A 20,642-nucleotide genomic window follows, 5' to 3' on the forward strand; every position below is an offset into this window, starting at 1 on the left:
TGATGATTACCTTGCAACCCTGGGAAGGCATGGAATTAAACTTATTTTGAAATATATAAGTAGAGCTTTAAATCAAACTTAGCTTTTAGAGATAAGGGGGAATCATCCAGATGTATAAGTATAATGCTTCAGATTATATGAGAAAGAAGTAGCATAATCTCAAGGAAAGAGACTTAACGGTGGGGGTCTACTACAGACCACCCAACCAAGGGGAAGAGCTAGACCAGAAATTCTTAAGTCAGCTCACGGAGGTTGTTAGGTCAAAGGATGTGGTCATCATGGGTGACCTGTCTTCCAGACATCTGCTGGGAAGAGCAGTCAGACAGGTCTGACTGCTCACGTAGGTTCCTAGCCAAAATGCAGGACCTCCATCTAACCTAGGAGGTGCACAGCCCCACCAGGGGAGACGACTTGTTGGACCTGGTGCTGGTCACTGGTGATGACCTGGTGAGGGGACTGCGGGTGCTCGACCACCAGGTTGACAGTGATCGTTGCGTGCTGGAATTCACAATCCAGTGCAAAGTGGCAAAGGCTGGCAGCAAGGCAGCAGCCCTAGATTTCAGGAGGTGAGGACAGTAGTCGGGGAGGCACTGAGGTTCTGGAGGGGAGGGGAGCCAGGTGTCCAAGAAGAGTGATCGCTCCTTAGGGAAACAATCCTCCAAGCCCAAAGGGAGGTAATCCCAACATGGATCAAAGGGAGCAGGAGGGCACATAAGCCCCCGTGCCTCACCAAAAGCATTTGGGAATGTCTCCTAGCTAAAAGGACAAGTTAAGGACAACAGGAAGTCCTTTTTTAAATACATAGGGGGCAAAAAGAAGGTACCAGGTAACATGGGGCCCCTGCAAGACACACTAGGAAATTTGGTCCTCATACCAGATGACAAAGATAACCTATTTAACGACTTCTTTGCTCCATTTTCCTGAGCAGGAACCGGATCAGCCCCTGGACCGGGCCCCCCTCAGGCCCCAAGAGAGGCGCGCCTAGGCCAAGGGTCAGTGAGGAACTAGTCAGGGAACTTCTGGAGGGACTGGGTGTATTTAAATCAGCTGGTCCAGACGATCTCCACCCCAGAGTGCTGAGAGAATTAGCTGAGGTCATTGCGGGACTCCTGGCATGGCTTTACAAACACTCATGGTGCTCTGGCATGGTGCCAGAGGACTGGAAGAGGGCCAATGTGGTTCCCATCTTCAAAAAAGGGAGGAAGGAGGACCTAGGAAACTATAGGCCAGTTAGTCTTACCTCAGTCCTGGGTAAGCTTTTTGAGAGAATTATTCTGGCACAAGTCCACAAGGGGCCAGCAGGGGATATTATGCTTGGGTCCAACCAACACTGGTTCATTAGAAGCAGGTCCTGTCAGACCACCCTGGTGGCCTTCTGTGACCAGGTCACAAAATCCTTAGATGCAGGGGTAGCAATGGACATAGTCTTTCTGGACTTTAGGAAGGCCTTCAACACTATGTCTCACCTCATTCTCATTAAAAAACTGGGGGACTGTGGTGTCGATAACTACACAGTCAAATGGGTTGCCAACTGGCTGAAGAGCCGCACCCAGAGAGTGGTGGTGGATGGGATGTGAGCAGTGGGGTTCCACAGGGCTCGGTCCTCGGGACTGCACTGTTCAAGTGACTTGGACGAGGGGGTAAAAAGCACCCTGTTCAAATTTGCTGGACACTAAGATGGGGAATTCCCTTCTTATCAGTGCAGAGACAGAAAAGGATCTTGGAGTCATCACTGATGCCAAGATGAACATGGGCTGACAGTGTGGGCATGCAGTCAGGAAGGCCAACCGCACCTTGTCATGTATCCAAAGATGCATCTAAAGCAGGTCCATGGAGGTGATACTCCCCCTCTATGCGGCGCTGGTCAAGCCACAGCTAGAGTACTGTGTCCTGTTCTGGGTGCCACACTTCAGGAGGGATGTGGGCAACATGGAGAGGGTCCAGAGGAGGGCCACTCGCATGATCGGGGGCAGCAGGGCAGGCCCTGCAAGGAGAGGCTACAAGACCTGAACCTGTTCAGCCTCCACAAGAGAAGGCTGAGGGGGGATCTAGTGGCCTGTTACCAACTAGTCAGGGGGGATCAGCAGGCATTGGGGGAGTCCCTGTTCCCCCAAACACTACCAGGAGTGACTAGGAATAACGGTCACAAGCTGGCAGAGGGTAGATTCAGGCTAGACATCAGGAGGCACTATTTCACTATCAGGGCAACTAGGATCTAGAACCAACTTCCAAGTGAAGTGGTGCTGGCTCCTACCCTGGGGGTCTTTAACACAAGGCTAGACAATCATCTTGCTGGGGTCATTTGACCCCAGTACTCTTTCTTGCCATGGCAGGGGGTCGGACTAGATGATCTGCTCAGGTCCCTTCCAACCCTACTAACTATGAAACTATGAATCACTAGAGCTGTGTGAAGCTTCGATCCCCAATTCAATTCGGCAGAGATTCAGCCTGATTCAATGGCCAAATCTCTGAATCTGAATCAAATCAGGAGATACTTTAATCTCTCTGAATCGAATTAGATCCCTCCGAATCAATTCAGAGAGATTCGGAAAGATTTGGCAATTTGGATATAGACACAGCTTTAAATGTTTTTTCTACATACCTCTAGGTAGCAGGGAGCTCGTGAATGCTGTGATGCTGGGGCGCATGGAGTGTCCCACAGAAGCACAGAGGGCTCTCCAGCATATTCAACAGCAGACCTGGAAGTAGACCAGAAGCACTTCTGGGTCTGCCAGGGAGCACTCTGGGCCCCCCCACCGACAACTCCCTGGCTCAGTGCCTGGTGCCTCCTGGGTCTGGGGTGGGGGCACCTGGGGTACCCAGATGGCTGATTGCTGAGTTGGGGGACCACGGGGGGGACGGACCTAGAAGTGGATCGGAAGTACTTCCAATCTGCTTCTGGGTTCACTGCCAGCACATGGGAGTCCCCCACACACACACACTCCTGTGGGACACACCATGTGCCCCAGCATCGCCGTGTTCATGAGCCACACTGGTACCTTGAGGTATGTAAAAAAAACATTTAAAGCTGTGTCTTTGGCCAAATCACTGATTCTCTGAATCAACATCGAATATTCAGATGCCGATTCAGCCAAATTGAATCAGGGACAGTGATCCAAATCAATTAACTGAATCACTGCCACTGATTTGGGCCGAATCCTAATCAAATAGAGCCCACATCACACACCCCTAATAATCACCAGTCTTTCATTGTCATAAGGCATGTCTCTCCCCTAAAGTTATGTCCCTTCATCCATCAAGTGGAAAATACAGGGAAAGTTTCATATCTGTGGTCTCTGAGAAATGGGCAACCACCATATCCTCATTGGTATCAGACCCTTTGATCCAAAGGGAATGTCAGCTTCTCTTGTAAATGAAGGGAATACCGTGTAATATTTAAATTTCCAGAACTACCAGAAGGGGAGCTCCACATATATCAGATATCTGTTTTTCATGGGTAAAGAACATACTGAAAACCTTAGAACTTTCATTCCGTAAGGAGGGATGTCTTAAAGGCATCAGGTACAGTTGTAAGGTACTTTTGTTCAACTTGTCATTCCCACTGGCATTATTGTATCCAAGTGAAAATAAGGATGTAAATATCTTCAAAGGGACTGAAATTGCCTCAACATTTTACAGTGCATTTGCAGTGTCTCTGGCCTTCCCCAGTGATTCAGTGTTATAGTTAGTTATAGTTGTTATAATTCTGGAAGCAATTTATTCATTTGTGTATAGAAGTGACCCCTGTACATGTGAAGAATCTATTGATTTTTGTCCTGAAACTAATTAGAAAGACCTTTTATTTTGGAGTCTTTTTTTATTTGTATGTATTTATTTGTTTTAGAGAGAGTGGAAAATACTTTCCATTGCTAACTTATAGAGTAACTTCATGCATTCTGCATTTCATGTTCTGTTGTTGGTATATTTTATTCCATATATGATGCCTTTTATGCTTCCCTGTTATATAAAATTCCATCCATGACTTGCAGTACTGACTTATTCTGTATGCACTTCCTACTCCTGTCTCCTCTAATCAAGTCCATTGATACAGTACCTGAGTGAAGGATTGCTATGCTATGCTGTCATCAGAATTGTCAGGAAAATATCTAAAGCTTTGAGATATAATAGAAGCCCTGAAAACTTTCCTTTGTCTAGTTATATCTCTTATGTTGTTACATAAAATTTCTTGGGAAACCAAAAAAATAAAGATCAAATTAGAATGCATGCCACAGAACCCCACACATTTTCCACTGTTATCTTGTTTTATTGGTATCTGTGATTCTAATATGCTACCTACACTGTCCTGATTCTGCCATTTTTTCTTTATCAAAATGTTTGGTCTAGGAATGATTCAGTATTTTAATCTCTGGTGTTGGTTGTGTAATAAATATGTTCTAAATTTAGCAAACTGGTTGGGGACTATATTTAGATGGAATGGGATGACCCAGAAGATTAAGCAGAGTATTTGCAGCCTCAAAACCAATCCAGGTCTTCTATGATTTAAAAAGGGTGGTCTTCTGATGGCTGGTTGATGGTCCACATAGAATCATAGAATCAATGAGTCGGAAGGGACCTAACAGATCATCTAGTCTGACCCCCTGCCATGGGCAGAAAGGAGCACTGGGGGTGGCAGGGGTCATAAGACCCCAGCCAGGGGTCACAAAGACCATTCCTTCCATCTTGTGAAATGGCACAGTTTTGCTTCGGTGAAGTCAGTTTCAACAGATAAATGATTGTATTTATTTATGAAGAGAGTGGGAGGGAGATGAGCTCCACACCACCCAGGGGGGGCCCAAAGCGTGGGGCTGAAAGGGACCAGCCTCGGCTGCACTGCCAGGCCAGAGGAGACAGAGCCCCTGGAACCCTGCTCCCGCCCTAAGTTATCATTGTTCAGCCTGCTCATTCAGGGCACATGGCTCCTGCTGCTACACTCACCCTGGGAGGCATGGGGGGGTATGTGCCCCCTGATCTGTGCGGAGCAGGGCAGGCTATTGCAGGCCTGGACCAGGGCTGTGCTGGGCTGTTCCCAGAGGGGGTGGGACGGGCTGCACTCACAGCGAATGGTGGTGGCACTGAGAGGGGGGTGAGGTGGGCTACGGCAAACTTTAAGGTGGCTGCAGCAGCTCTGCCCGTCAGAAGTCTGCCCTGCCCCACACAGATCCAGGGGCATATGCCCCCATGATTCCTGGGATATGCATAGCAGCAGGACCTGTGCCCCCAGACTAGCCTATCGCAGCTCAGTCCCACACCTCACCATCCGTGCAACATCTGCCCCTCCCTTAGCCCCAGCCCCATTCCCTCCCCACACCTTCTGTAGCTTCCAGAAGCCCATGGCTGGGCAGCCTTGCAATCCTACCACTGTTCTGCACTGGGGGGGGAGCTAAGAGCGCTACCCCACTTACACCACCTATGAGCATGTGTAAGATGTTGGTGTGCTACAATTATTCTCTCTTGTTCAGACCCATATTGGCTCATTGTTTTCTTCTAAATCCTCATTAACAATCTGTTGCCTTTATCTTACGCTTAGATTGTAAGATCTTTGGGCCAAGAACCATATTTTTGTTCCACATCTGTACAGTGCCCTGCACAATAGAATCCTGGTCTGCAACTGTGACAATATAAAATAGTCATTTTAATAAGTATTACTAGTATAGTTCCTGGGCTAGCAAAATAATGTATTCCATTCCATCCCACTTCACAGATTGAAGAGATCATTGCAAGAATGCAGGATGACAAAACAGGAGGAGTTCCCATCCGAACAGTCAAGAGCTTTCTGTCTAAAATCCCCAGTGTTGTCACAGGTAAGGTAAAATTAAACAATCTGTGCCTTTTTTCTGGATGTGTTCTTCAGCCAAAAATGAAGAATGGTCACAAATCAGTTAGTTTCTATAAACTACAGAGTGACTTTTCTTAATCACCAATGAGATTTCCTCAGAGTGATCTATGAAAATCTGTTTAGTGTTTGTGTAGGCTCTAGTCAGCATCACAGTATTGCCATTAAACATCATATATGGTAACCTCGCACAGGAACGGGGAAACAGGCTCTGGCTTGAGACTTTAAAAATAAAGTTAGTAAATATAGCAAATGATCAGAGATAACAGAAAAGGGCAATTAAAAAAAGATGTGGATTGGAAGAAAGTTGGCAAGAGTTCTCAGGAAGAAAATGTAACAATTTTTCCCCTTCTCCTCCCCAGTATTGTATTGCTGGTTCCCTGGATTTCTACAGCATGTACAGAAATGCAAAGAGACGGTGTAATCTCCTTTGCAAGGCCATTCTACTGCAAAGAAGCTATATGTGTAAAAGTGTGAGACTATGTGGCTCAAGAGTTTGGTTTGGGGATATGGGGCATTAATGTCTATACGTCCAGAGCTCTAAAGAACAATATCATTATTATATGATTAGGTATCTACTTAAAGTGTGTGGAGGCAAAGTAAAAATCACAGGCTGCTCGCAGCACCCAGTGCCATTTTCACAGTCATTTTATGGTGGGCTTCCCCACCTTTTGCCACTGATTGGCTGAGGGGCCCCAGTGGCCCTGCCTCTTGCTGCCGTTTGGTGGAGAGAGCTGCCTTTCATGCAGACTCACCCTTCACTGCTGATTGGCAGAGGGGGGTGGGGCCACACAAAAGGCAGCTCTCTCTGCCAATCTTGCTGGCAGCTTCACCCCCGGCAGACTGTGAGGCTGGGCGACAGGAGCCACTGGCTGTCACTGGGGAGCCAGCGTTTTATTTTTTATTTTTAATAAGTTTTTTTTTTCCTGATGATTCTGTGCAAAATCACAGAGAATGCCAATTTTCACAATGATCACAGAAACTGCCTTTTTCACAGTTTACACAAAAATCACAAAAGTACAAATTAAGTAGATCCCTGCATGTGATAGATGCTTATGGTAGCCGACATAGAATGAGTTTGGGTTTACCACCTAGTTGCCAGTGGACAACTGCTTCACAAAATCTCACCATTTCTACTAGTTCCAATTTCCTATTTTGTATGGCTGTGCAAAATTTTGACTGGTGTTTCATTTCAAAGCTGTTTCAACGTGTTTCCAACTCAAAACAGCAAAATCAAAATTAAATGAAAGGCTTCAAAACAGCTTCAAAACAAAATGAGGGTACGCAAAACATTTTGAAAGTTTGAAAAGTTTCGCGTTTTGAAGCCAGGCTTGCTTGTAGCTAAACAGAAACTAAGGAGAAGGAGGGAGAAGTGGGGGAAGGACTGCTCTGATATTGACATCTAGCTCCTGGTTTGATTCCCCAGCTCTCTGATCATTTCCCCAGTTGTTTGCAGGGGGACCAGCCCCCGATCTGTGTGTGGGGTTTCAGCAGGCTCCCAGGGGGAGCGGGCCCCTGGATCTGTGTGCAGGATGACAGCATGCTGCTGCAGCCACCAAACGATACTAGTTTTGTTTTAAACAGTTTGAGGTGCAGTTTCACAAAAACTCCCACAACTATCTCCTTCAACTGGGCAGGATACATGATCTCAGAAGGGCCTACCATCCCTGCAATTTTCATCCAAATCAGGCAAGAAATTAAAAAGTTCTAGGCTTTTTTGTGATTCCCCATTATAGCCTAGGGGCAAAACATTGAAACGTAGAAATAGCGTTGAAACAGTTTTGACAAAACAAAACAGAACAGTGCTTCAAAAGAGTGAAATGAAACAGTGTCCCTTCGAAAGGGTGAAATGGAAGTTGAAACAAAATGGTGCTGTTTTGCACAGCCCTGCTTAGAGAAAGAGAATTTATTCTAAGCCCTAGGGGGTCTCTTTCCAGGTTTTGCAAGATGCACATTGGCAGGAACGTCTGGGGAAGCTTTTTTTCCTATTGTTCCCGTTGTGTTGGTAAATGACAAGTTTCACTTTCCATGGTTGTTAGTATAGCAATATTAATGGGCAGTAAACTCAAAAATATTATTCAACATCCAAAAATCCAGTATCTTCTTGTAAATAGGCAGCAAGTCAATAACTGTGTGTTGAGGTTTGGGAAAGAGAGTTTAGCCGTTCAAAATAAAGCTCTTCTTTATGGATTTGTTCTAAATCATGAAGGATATCTCTCTAGTCAGCAAGGGCACTAGAAAGTGCAGGTGGTATTGTCAAACATTTGGTTATTGTTGCATGCCACAGCTCATCTGAACACAAACATATTGTGCTTCTAAAATGTCTTTAATTAGAACAAGGTTCAATTTGCCACAGATGCAGGTGGAGTCAGAGGGATGAAAAAATGCACAATATGATATCTCTTTGTGTCAAAAACAATAGCTTTTGCCAGATTTAAGTTTACAGGAATGCAATACTCCAAACATTAAGTGAGAAAGACAAAATCTGGAAACTGAGCTTCATCTGCTTAAAGTGCAGTCTTACAAATGTCTTTTACCAAGTAATAAGCCCTCCTGTCAGAGAGGATGAGTAGGGGGTGCATGCAGGTGCATGTGCACCCCCTACAAAAAGGTGCCGCCGACACTATCAGCAGCACCTGCCGGTGGTCACTGCTCGCCAACCCACCGGTGGCATCTGCAGGTGATCCACGATTGCTGTTGGCCGCCACCAACGCTGCCGGCGGCGCCTGCGAGTGGTTGCCATTCCCCATGCTGCCAATAGCACCGGCAGCGTCTGCGGGAACTCTGCACTCACCGCTGCCATGCTCCCACTGCCGCCATGCTCCCACCACTATCAGTGCAGCCGTGACCCCCCAGCCGCCAGGGACACTCGTTGTTCATGCCTTCTGTTATGAGTAATCTAATTGATTTCAAGCATGACTCAATGTAGTTTGCAGGATCAGGGCCATGCTGTGGAAGTACAAGATGAATCTAGACTGAGATGTGAAAAGACAACTACTAAATTGAGATTTATGACTGGACCATGTGCTGACTAACTCTGTTTTTGAAGGTTCCAGGGGAAAATAACCATTTCATCATGTTTGAAAAGTCATCCCATAAGCTCAAGTTCAAGAGGAAAGCAGAGTGGCTTAATACTTACTCATCTAAGAAAGATTGCTGATATTCTTGTTAATATTCATAGCCTTCATTAAGCAATTGATCTAGTCATCAAGACATCAATGTGACTTAGGAGGAGGAAGAAAACAGGATACATCATAGCATCTTTAAGCTGATTATCTTTATTTTTAAGTACCACCATGGGAGATAGTTCCCTTGCAGAATAAAAACTGTCCTCTTGCATTCTGCTATTCTGGAATAGCAGCTACATTCATGTCAGCTTGAAATTGAATCTTTCCACAGCCAGGAGGTACAATCCCAAACTTTGAAAGGAAAGAGAGAAAGAAGGAAACGATTCAGACAAAATAGGAACAGAAACTTCATCAGCACTCTCAGAAATCTTTTTCAAAGGAGAAAAGGGAAAATGTGTTATGTTGTTCAGTAACATCCTTTCCGCTGATCTAAAGCCTCAGCCAGTCTCCCATGTCTGGGACAGGAAGCCTTTGCATTTGGAAAGCACAGAAAAACAATAACAGGGAGTCTGACCTTTTTCCCATTTCTCTTTCTCCTTCCCCTTCTCTTTCCACAAATGATGCATCTCTATGTCAAAAATAAAGGTTAAAAATAAATTTTTATTGAACTTGCATTACATTTTAACCCTTGTTTTGTTTAATGTGATTAACATAAACACGCATTTTCAAAAGATTTCAGAATAAATGTGGACCTATCTGGATCTGGCTCGTGTGGGAAGATCTTAATTTTTAGAATCCAGTGACATTTTCTCTTTTTAGAGTCAATACAGTTCCACCTTAAAGCGTAGCAATAAGGGCAAGGCATGACTTACTGTCAAGCTAACAATAATAAGGTTTACACATGGGGTTACCTTTGCTCAACATTTCTGTTGTAATTGCTTCTCATGGGGAAAAGGCAAAATCATTTTAAAAAGATATAACCGCACTTTAAACATTCAGCTCTGTTTATGGTACAGCAACGTAAGTGTTTGATTTTGAGATTAGGTATTGGGAAAAGAGCCACTCAGCTTCTATTTTGCTTTCATCTGGCCAGATGACTAAGTTTTGAATAAGGCACTGCGTAGTTTGGAGAGAGTGAGCCTACGGGAATCATTGTTAATGATCATCTGTAGACATCAGGAGTTTGCAGAATGGATGAAAAAGCCATTTAAAAGTATTACAAGTTCACAAGGTGGTGAAATGCCAGCCACATTAGTACCCTGTATTAGCGGGAACATTGTAAACCTTTCACTCCTTCACTCTGGGCTTGAAGTAGGTTGACATGGACTAGTGCACTGCATTGGTATCTCTCTCCTTGTCCTCTGCCAGCTACCTGTATACATTTTAGAGACTAAGTAGCCCCAAATCAGGAAAAGTAGAAAAATAAATCACTAGGGAAAGTGACAAACAGAGAGTTAAGAGTCAGTGGATGTGGTGAGTGAGGTTTGAATAAAATATTCTCATGTTTTTCCCATGTCTCCGCTGGACAAGGTAGAGAATATTGTCATGTGTACAAGCACCCTGAGGCACTGACAGATTTGCTTCTAACTCCTTAAATACCTCTTGCTGATAAGTCTCTAGAACACTATTTACTGTCACAGAAAAACCCACATATTCCCATTTTGGAGAAAGAGGACATGAGTAGTGTTCTCGTACTGTAATGCACTTAAACTGCAGCTCAGTGCTTCATGTTACTCCAGGCATCAGTGTCATTAATACACCTCACCTAATTAAACATCTGCAAAACTGTCATTCGAACCCTGAACCTGGTTTCTACACTTCTACCAGTGTGTCTTAAAACTAAACTGTCATACCAATATAAGGACCCCTCAATGTCAGGGGTACATCCCTCTCTCCTTAGCTGTTTCAGTCACGGGTCCCATATAATGTTGCCAAAAGCCTCTGTGCTGATGTATTGCACCTGTGCCTTCTAGTACAGATATGCCATTTCACTCCCAGCTTAGCTAAGCCTCGTTTGAAATCTTTTCCATTCTGACCCTCAACTCATCCTTATCTCTCCTAATGTGCCATAGAGGTGACTTTCAGCTGAAAACCTCCTATCTATTCCATCTTCTTCTCAAACATTTCTGGGATACCTTTACCCTAGCCCGTAACTCCCCAACTTTTAGTACACCTCTATAAGCCGTTCTATCATTGGACCTGATTTCTGAATGACACCTTTTACTCTGGTTGTGATCTCCACATCAGTCACACTTTGATCCTGACCCTTAGGCCAACACTTTCCCCATCTTCCACTGCTCTGCTCCCTAAGACTGGAAATAAACTTCTAATCTGCCATATCCTGATGTACCATTCTTGGACCCCCTTCTACATGTTATAGGTATTGCTCAATTAACTGGTTAATTGTGCAGTTACCTAGAGACCAGCAACACATACAAAGTAGCTATCACACAATAAAAAGCTCCAACCAGATATACCTCAGTGGACACATCAGTTAGATCTCAAAGGGCGCATCTTCATGTGTTCCTACAGTGGTTTTGTTACTATGCTTTCATTTAGGACTTCCAAAAGGAAGTACTAAATGACAGTACAGTAACAGCCTATAGTGTGTTGTGCACGCTGTGCACGGTTAATTTTAATTGCTATGTCACCGTAGCACTGAGGTACAATGAGGGAGCACATTGCTACAGCAATGTAGCTGCAGTGTCACAGTTTGTGACTGCTGATGCTAGCATCGCCGTAGCATATCGCTATGGTGATATAGCATCACATATAGACATGCCCAAAAGCTAACTATACATGGTTGCTATCAAGCTTCATTTTGTACATGTAGCAGGGGCTCTCCTGTAGTTGGGAGCCCCATCAGCTGAATTGAGAGCGCAGAAACCCCCCAGAGCCGTATAGGTGCATCATACCCAGTGTAAAAACTCTGACCCTAGAAACTATGAAACCCCTAGGTATTGAGGGAGATGTGAACCCCAGAGTCCAGGGATTTCCTGCACTCCTGAACCCTTGCAATTGTGCTATGATCCCTAGGGCTTGGGGGTGTGGGAAATCCCCCTGGAGACAGAGGATCATGGTGATCCTCCAGCTCCAAGGGTTTCCTGTACCCCCAGGGTGGGGGAATTACTGTAGCAGTGATCCTCCACCCCCAGGAGTTTTCCATACCCCCAGGGCCCCAGGGTGGGGTGGTCACCACAGCAGTGATTCTTTTGCCCCAGGAAGCCCCCGTGGCTGGGAGTCCCTCAACTGGGATGCCTCAGTTCCAGCTACAGGAGCTTGCCAGCACAGGGGGAGCCCAGGAGAGCTTAAGCACCAAGCTAGTGCAGGCAGATGCTGTGCAAGCTGCCTCCACACTGTTCTGCCAATGCACTTCATTTTTGACCTGCAGTATTGCTTTTATTCCAGTGCTGGGTTGTCTAAGCCAATATTGCTGAAATATGCCAGATGGTACATGGTTTTCTTGATGTGAACAAATACTCACTTGAGACCAGTAATCTAAACTAAGTTTAAACTGCTGTGTATTTCTATCTAAACAAGCCAGCATATATCTTTTGACAAATGTGCGTGCGGTTGTTCCGATACACAGCAAAATATCAGTCGGTCAAAGAGGAGGTATTCTGCTGGAGAATGGAAAACCCACGCTGTTGCAAAAGAGATTGCTTATTCTTGACAGCCCTCTGTCAATACAGTTATACATCAGAATGGGGAAGGGGGACCCATGCACCACTTGCCTTGCAGGCTGGACAGAAAAAGTCTTGATTTCTGCTGATAACACCTTTATAGGGTTGAGCACTTGAGAATAATAAAAGGTTGAGTTCAGAGCACGTTTCCTAGAGCAAAGTACATGGTACAGATTCTTGTGTCTTGTAGATGTATCAGTAAAACACTGCACTCACCAGGGAAAAAACAGATTCCTTCACAGTCATGAAGGAAGTGTGCAAGAGGCAAGAGACCATGCTGGGGTGTACAGCCTTGCCACAATACTGTGAAGTACAGGCAAGGCACAGCCTTGATGTCAGAGACCTGTTGCTGTGTCCCGTCTCCTCCTGTGGAAGGCAGGAGTTGCTTAAGGGCCTCACAGAAGCTGCATTAGCTATTAGAGTGACATAGCTCCATAGGCTGGTAGTAAAAAGGATCCTGCCCCCCAGGGACCCACTGTCCATCTGCCTGGCTAGAGAACATTAGCCTGAGATCTTTGCCTGTACTTTCTTGTTAAGTTTTGTTCTGGATCTGTAAATTACATTGTGCTGATCTCTGTTAGTTGGAGCCACTACCTCATATCTAAATCATCTACACACTTGCTGAAGTGTGGAGCTAAATGTGAACTTTTAGCAGAAGCCATCTCTTTGTTTCATCAACCTTGCTTCCTGGAAAATGTCTCCACTTAAGAGCTTGACATCTAGCACATAACTAGCTATATTTTCAGCACATCCAGTGGATATAACTGCTTGGAGAGTGCACTTGGACATTTGCTTACCATCCTACTTACAAACAAAGCGAGGTTCCATATGCAAGTCCTTGGCAGGTTCAAATGAATCCATTTAGTTAAGATAATTATTTCCCTAAATCTTTGCCCAAAATTAAAATCAATTTCCCAAAAGAATTGTCAGTATTTTAATACATATCAACTCTAACCTTAAATAGTTGCAGGTGCTTTTCCCCCTTGTATGTGTAAGCTGTATCACATAGTAAATTCAACAGTGTTCTGCAGTCACCTGAGAAGTCAGTCCAAGCATCGATCTATTATACTGATCTCTTTGCTTCTTACTCAGATAGGAGAAATTTTGCTGGATAATGAAAAGGCCATTTTATTGAGAAGTAGAGAATTTATTCTTCATAGCACTCTGTCAATATGGTTAAATATCAGAATGGTGAAGGATAACCATTTGTTATGATCATGTTCAGCCTAAACTGGTCCAAGTTAAGACTGAACTGGATTTCTTATCTATAATGTAGGGCTTTGGCAGGTTACCTGTATAATATCAGAAATCTGTGGGATGTTGTTTTGTCATAAAGTTATGGCATTTTTAGAGCAGTCTGAAGTGAAGGTTTCATGTTATTTCAGGCCTGCATGATTGTGACTTGCCGACAAGTGTGGTGAGTAGGGACATGCATGGCAGGAAGCGCAATTGTTAGATCCCACTGTGCCTTATCACCGATCACAATCTCAGGCTCCTCCTACACTGAATCCTGTGGCTGCAAGCCTTGCAATTGATGAGGCTCAGCAAGACTCGCAACAGGGACAGCATTTCCTGCACTTTCCCCCTGTGAGCCCTGCAGCTGACAAGGGCTGCACCCAGCAGGGGCAGCTCTGGGAACACTGCCCCCACCATGAGCATTGTTGGCTGCAGGGCTCACAGCAGAGGTAGCAGGAAGAAGGCTGCCCCTGCTGCAAGCCTCGGGAGGAGCAGAACACAGCAGTGGCAGCATTCCCCACACTGCCCCTGCTATGAGCCCTGCATCCCACTTTACTGCACGCAAGGAGGCTCGTGGGGGGGGGAGTGTTTGCCCCACTGCAAGTCCCACAGCTGACAATGCTGCCACCACTGCAAGCCATGTCAACTGCAGGGCAGGTAGCAAATAGTGCACCCTGTGGCTGGGAGCCCCTCAATTGATGGTCCTCCCAGCCACAGGGGAGCACTTGCCACATATTCAATTAATGGTGTGATTAAAATAAGCTACAAAGTTATTACACATTTTTTGTGGAATAAATGTGTAGTTTATTGCTTGTTTTATCACACCGTTCATTGGATGAATGTGTAGCTGGGTCATACCTTGGGGCATGATTGCCTGGTTAATCGCACCTTAAGTGTAACTGTAGAGGGGGCTTTAGGGTGCTGTTCAGAGCTGGTAGAAGCAGCCTCCCCAGGACTCTGAGCTTGGTCTTCCCACGGGCCAGACCAGGCAGCTGAGAGTGGTGGGGTTCCCTAGCTCCATGGTCTCTTTGCAATTAAGCTAAGAGCAGTTGCTCTCCATGTGAAGGGAGGTGGGATGGGGAACCACTTAATTTTTGGAGGGCAGGAAGGGGTACAGCAACTGTGAGCTGTCCACCATGGGAAGCTGGAGGAATGAAAGTAAAGTGTTTTACCTCCCCTGACTATTCAAGCAATACCCTGGAATGCTGTGCATAAAATCTTTCTAAGATAAATCTCCTTTGGTGTGATTTATCTTCAAAATGTTTAAACAGTATTTATGGTGGTTTAACACCCCTTAACTAATGCTCCTTTCATTTTAAATGCCTTTATGATTTTTTTAAGGGAACTTGTGACAAGGTCCCTAGATTCTGTTATGCATTTCTTCTTCAGATTAGACACAGGATGCAGACAGATGTGTAGGTCTCTGCTCCAACTCCAGGTGCTTTACATAAAGTGCCATGAGTTAACCCGACCCTCTCCTCTCCCCCCGACAGTCTCCTGTTGGGTCGATGGGGAGAGAGGAATCAAGCCAGCCTGCACTGGCCCTCCTCCAAGGAGGCTGACAAACCACCCCCATCCCCAGCCCTGTCAGCAGAGAGGGAAGGGGAAGAAAACAGCTGTAAGCTTCCAGCTTGGCTTTGCCCAGCCTGAGCTAGAGTGGTGGGGAGTAGATCAGAGCTGAGAGGGGGGAACCAGGCTGGCCTGCAAAGTGAGGGGGTCCAATCCATCCCTGTTCCCCTTCAGCTCAGGTCAGGCAAGACAGAGGTAGAAAGCTGCAGCATGAGCTGCTGGCTTGCCCGGCCTAAGCTGGAGGGCAGGGGATGGATTGGAGTTCCCTCACCTCTCAGGCCTGTCTGAGTTCCCCCCAGTACCCAAGATGGGAAAGCTGGGGGGGCATTCAAGATAGAGGGGCCTCAATCTACCTCCCATGTCCAGCTCAGGCTAGGCAAAGCCCAGCCAGCATCTTACTGCTGCTCACTTCCCCTTTGCCATTCCCTCTCTGCTGATAGCCCCACAGACCGCACATATGAAAAATTAACCCTAGGGAACACAAGTTCCCTAAGGCAGCCTAAAGCAGAGCACCTTCACCTACTACCTCATTTGAGGAGGGTTAAATTGTCATGTGATCAGCCATTTAAAAAGTGCTTTGCCCCGTGCGTATGTATCACAACACAGCATAGGCAGAGAGAGAAAATCTTATTGGGGGGGCTGGATAAAACTTAAACTTAAAAGATACTTCTACCCACACATACACACATACACACACACCACTCAGCAGGTAAGTGTGTAGGGGGGGAAGAGGCGCAGGGAAAGGAAGGGGTGTGAAGGGGGCAGATTGAGGGCCCTGAAATGAGGGAAGGAGTGTGGCAGGAGCAGGGGTGAATGGGGCCCTGAGGTAGGTCATGGGAGGGTCAGAGATCAGGCGGCTTGTCCAGGGGTGTGGAGGGCTCCCACCACTGTGTGCACCCCCGGGGCAGGCATGGGGGGGGCACGTGCCCCTTGAATCTTTACCCAGGGAGGAGGTGGGCTGCTGCTGTGGGCTTGGGCTCTACATCACACTGCCAGTGCCCTGGCAGCTGCTCAATGCCACATGCCTCCCATCACCAGGCAGGCAGGGGCCTCGGTGCAGCCAGCACATAGGAGGCATGTGGCATTGCACAGCTGCCAGGGCACCAGCAGTGGGGCACAGAGCTCCAGCTCACAGCAGCAGCCGCCTCCACCCTGCACACAGATCTGAGGGACATGTTCCCCCCCATGCCTGCCCCGGGGATGCACACAGTTGTGGGAGCCCCCAGCACCCCTGGATGAGCCACCTGGGCTCCAACCCTCCCAAGACCCACCCTGGTGCCTCATTCACCCCAGCCCCTACCCCTGCCCCACTCCCCCCCTCACCACGGGAGCATGAATCTGCCCCCCCACACTCCTTCCCTCCTTCCCCCCTTAGCCCCTACACACTTACCTGCTGGGTGCTGCTTCACATGCTGCAGGGCTGGGCTGAGTTCCTATCCACCTGCAGGCTCCAGCTACCCATCTGTGCCTATGCGCACCCCTCCCTGTCCTGCTGCAGCTGCTCAGAGCCCACACCAAGGCACCCCATGTTTGGTGGTGCTAAGCCCTGTTAGCCCTGGCCTTCCGCTGCCTATGCAGCACAGCTTCAGAGCACTTTCAGGGCCCCAATCATGCAAAAAATGTAACTTGCAAGTGCCCACAATGGAAATGTAATTCACTGCATCTACAGTTGGAGAGATGACATGCCTTTTTATCTAGTGTAGTTCAAAGCCTCCCTGAATTACCTAGTATTACACATGTCAGTTCCAGCACAAGTCATGCATGCCTTGCAATTTTTTTCTTTAGCCTTCTTGTAAGTTCTTTTGGTCCCATGTCCCGAGAAAAAATGAATCCAGTTAAAGATCAGAAGAGTTATGTTACCTTTATTTGTAATTTCTCCCTTCCCCCAATCAAACTCTTTTAAAACTCTTCTTGTTTGATTTTGCAAAGGAAGGTGGGAGAAGAAAGAATTCAGTGCTATAAGTGCACTCATTCCTTGCCTGTTGCATTGGTTTCATTCAAAATAAAAGTACAAAGGACTTGATCTTCAGATGTGAAGCTATTGTAAGTTAATTGAGAAAGACAAGGTTGTAAAGCTCAAACAAGTCACAAAAGTTTTGAAGATAAATGTATTTTTTCTGTATAGCTATATAGGCATATACATGTAATATATGCATGTATAATTTAATAGTCACAGCACAAGGTTGTTCAGTAAATGACAAATGATGGAAATAATCATGTTTGGTGCTACAGTGAAATAGCTAATGGCTTTCTGCATTACTTATGTGTACTATCCATATCTGGAGTGATGAATTTTTTTGTGTCTTATGTACCACTGCCCTCTACTGCAGCCTAGCTATGCATCACAGGTTCCACTCAATTTCACCTTTACTACAGCTGTCTCATGCTTTTTTAATCTAAGCATAATTTGTGCTTATTTATTTACATGCAGTTCATTCCATAATAATAGTCCTCCCTAGTTGTGTGGCAGGCAGCCAGCCCAAACTGTATAGCTTGCATGAGTCCACAGCTACTCCAGTCTTGCAAGGGGATAGCCTTTTCCACAGATGGCAATACACACTACTACTAAATAGCTGATTCATTGCCTTCTATCCCTTTTAGGTATGTCCATCCCTGAGCAGATCCTAGTGATGAATCCTAAGAGGCCTGTTATGACTACATGTATGGCACTCAGAATTTGACCCAAAATAAATTAGCCTAAATTAAAATTCATTTTTTTAAATCAATGGAATTAGACATTTTAATTTATATTTTTAAATAATAGCACTTTAAAGTATCTACACCAAAGGCAGAGAACAGCAGTTGTTAGAGTTAAAGTATATTGCTCAATGGTAGAAGGAATAAAGAGCGCAGACGGAAGAGCAGCTCTCCATTGCAACTCAGCACTTTGCAGGAAGCACTATGAGTTGCAATCAATGATTCCCCTAGCCCAATAGTAGTTTGGGTCTGGGAGTTGGAGATTTCAGTTGCTTGCTGCTAGTCTGCAGTCTGGTCTCCGTAGCAGTGCCACTCTCTCCTCTCAGCCCAGATGCTGTTTTGAAAATGGGAGGAGAGAAATAGAGCAGAGGGAGCTCTTGCTTGAGGTTCCTCTGCTGGCACTGGAGGGTGGGGCAGGCAGGGCTCATTTTGCCCCAGTCTTCAGTGCCAGCTGAAAAAAACCCAGACCAAACTACCTCCGCTCTCTTTCCCTCATCCCATTCAGAAAGTAGCAACAGGCTGGGAGCTCCGCAGACACAAGTTACAGAAAACACTTTGTTTTGGAGCATGTTCATTTGAACCCTCATGCAATGAGGGGGCAGATTTTTGTGGGATCTGGCCCTTTTAAAGCAGTCTGCAGCCATGCACTTCTGTTTGGTCATAGCTGTAGACTGCTATCTGGGGCAAAATTAGGTGAAAATTGTCACTTGTGTCTGAACCCAAAACTTTGGTTGAGTATTCTGAAGTAACTTGTTATAACATGCTGTGAGGGCATTAATGCTCTCACAGTAGGAAAGTCTCTAAGGGTGCATTCACACATGTAGGCACCTTCGCTTGCAGCAGCTCAAATAGCAGCAGCACAAATCCATGCCAGAGATTTGTGCCTCAACACATGTGCCTGAACATACACTTTGGTGTGGGGCAAACTGTGCCACTTGGGGTAAACTGACTCTGCCCAGCTTCTCCCAGATCTTCAGCAAGAGTGGAGCTAGAGGCTGGAGCCAACACCTGTGCTGGCCTCAGCAGTATAAAAGCTGCCCTGGCAAGCAGCTCAGGGCTACTTGCCCTCAGAAACTTCTGAGGCCCTGCTAGCTGCCCTCGCCTCCACCCCCCCCTTTCGCCCCACTGGGGACACTAGCCCCTTGTGCCAGCTGAACTGCTGAAGCAGCTGTAACCTAGAGTGGCCCTGCACCCTCTACCCACTGCAGCAGTTTGGCAGTGGTGGCTGCTGCCTGGCTGTGACCTTCTTCGACCTCCGACAGCATCCCCACTCTTGGACCTGCAGCCCCATGTCTGCACACTTGCCACACCCAGAAGTAGACTGCACAGCCTCCTGAGGCATGCTACAGGCACTGTAGCAGAGCCACCTGCATCTCTGGACCAGCTGCCAGTAGGCTGTGACTACACAGTTGGACTTGTCCTCGCTCTGCCATCTGGGCAGCTATCACCCAGAAGATGTGCTCCTTGCAGTGGCCCACTTTGAATTGTTGATATGTGTCCTCCTGGCCCCAAATGGTCAGGAAGTCAGCCACCCCATCTGCCCTCCAGCTGGGTCCCTGGTGCTGACCCTGGGCAGGCCCCTCTGCCCAGGTGCTGCCACTTGCCTCACTAGCAGACATCCTGGTGTTCCTTGTTTAAAAATTGCAAATTCACTGATAAAAAACTGCAAATTCTCTCATTAAAATACCCCAAATCCATGTTCTTCTACAATTAAAATGGAATGCCACTATATATAGAGAGATCAGTTGGGCAATGCTCTATTGATATATTTACAATTTTAAAGCAGTTTGGAAGCCTACCACTGCCTCTATCATCATTATAAAACAGATTCTAAATATCTATATGCTTTGACATTTGCTTTAGGTTTTTTTGTCAGAAAAATTAGAGCCGATGCTGCCCACTTTGCTCACCATGATGTGGGATGCTGAGCAGCACTAATATTCTGGTTCCCTGCCCCTGCCTTTGCCCCTCACTCCCAACCCACAGCCCTGCCAGTGCCCCTCACTCCTGACTGGCAGCTCCTGCCTGCCCCCCGCACTACCTCCCTCCTAGCACCAGCTCCATTCCAGCACCAGGACATGAATCCCACTGCATTTTTCTCTGAGCAGTGCCAGCCCTTGCTGTGCCCAGGCCCCAGAGATACCCATGCTATTCCTGGGAAGACCTTGATTGGGGCTCAAGGACTGGGCTGGGCAAGCCCCTTCCCTTCCAGGCTGGTCTCTCCATGCACAGGCTACTCTAGGGGGTTAGAGGGGCTCTAAGCCCTGCTTTGCCAGCCTCTCCTACACAGAGCTCTCCCACACCCCTGACCCCCAACTCTCTGTCACACACACACCTCTGCTGCCAACTCCACCCCTTCCCCCAGCCCATCACACCCCTCAAGTGGCTCCTGGAACCTGGAGCCCCCCAGGCTACAGCTGCATGTCCCAGTCTGGTGTGGGCACAGGACAGATCTGCAGTGTGGCAGTTGCACCTGCAGCTGCAGCTCCTGCCAGCAGGTCCTGTCCCATCCCGTCTGGCAGCTGGTCACATAGGTTATGAGATTTGTAGGGGTGA

At 46.6% G+C, this 20,642-nt stretch overlaps 1 protein-coding gene across 3 annotated transcripts in view; it reads left to right on the forward strand.

The window, feature by feature from the left end:
• The window catches only part of RGS6 (regulator of G protein signaling 6), a 575,278-nt gene that overhangs the window by 379,717 nt on the left and 174,919 nt on the right, over positions 1–20,642 (forward strand). For all 3 annotated transcript variants that reach the window (XM_090033269.1, XM_090033270.1, XM_090033271.1), the window contains exon 3: positions 5,702–5,801. In XM_090033269.1, coding sequence (XP_089889395.1) covers positions 5,702–5,801 — 100 coding nt within the window. The remainder of the gene's footprint in view (positions 1–5,701; positions 5,802–20,642) is intronic.

The sequence above is a fragment of the Crocodylus siamensis genome, chromosome 2 (genome assembly GCF_052110815.1).
Source record: "Crocodylus siamensis isolate JL-2025a chromosome 2, ASM5211081v1, whole genome shotgun sequence".
Taxonomy (NCBI): Eukaryota; Metazoa; Chordata; order Crocodylia; family Crocodylidae; genus Crocodylus; species Crocodylus siamensis.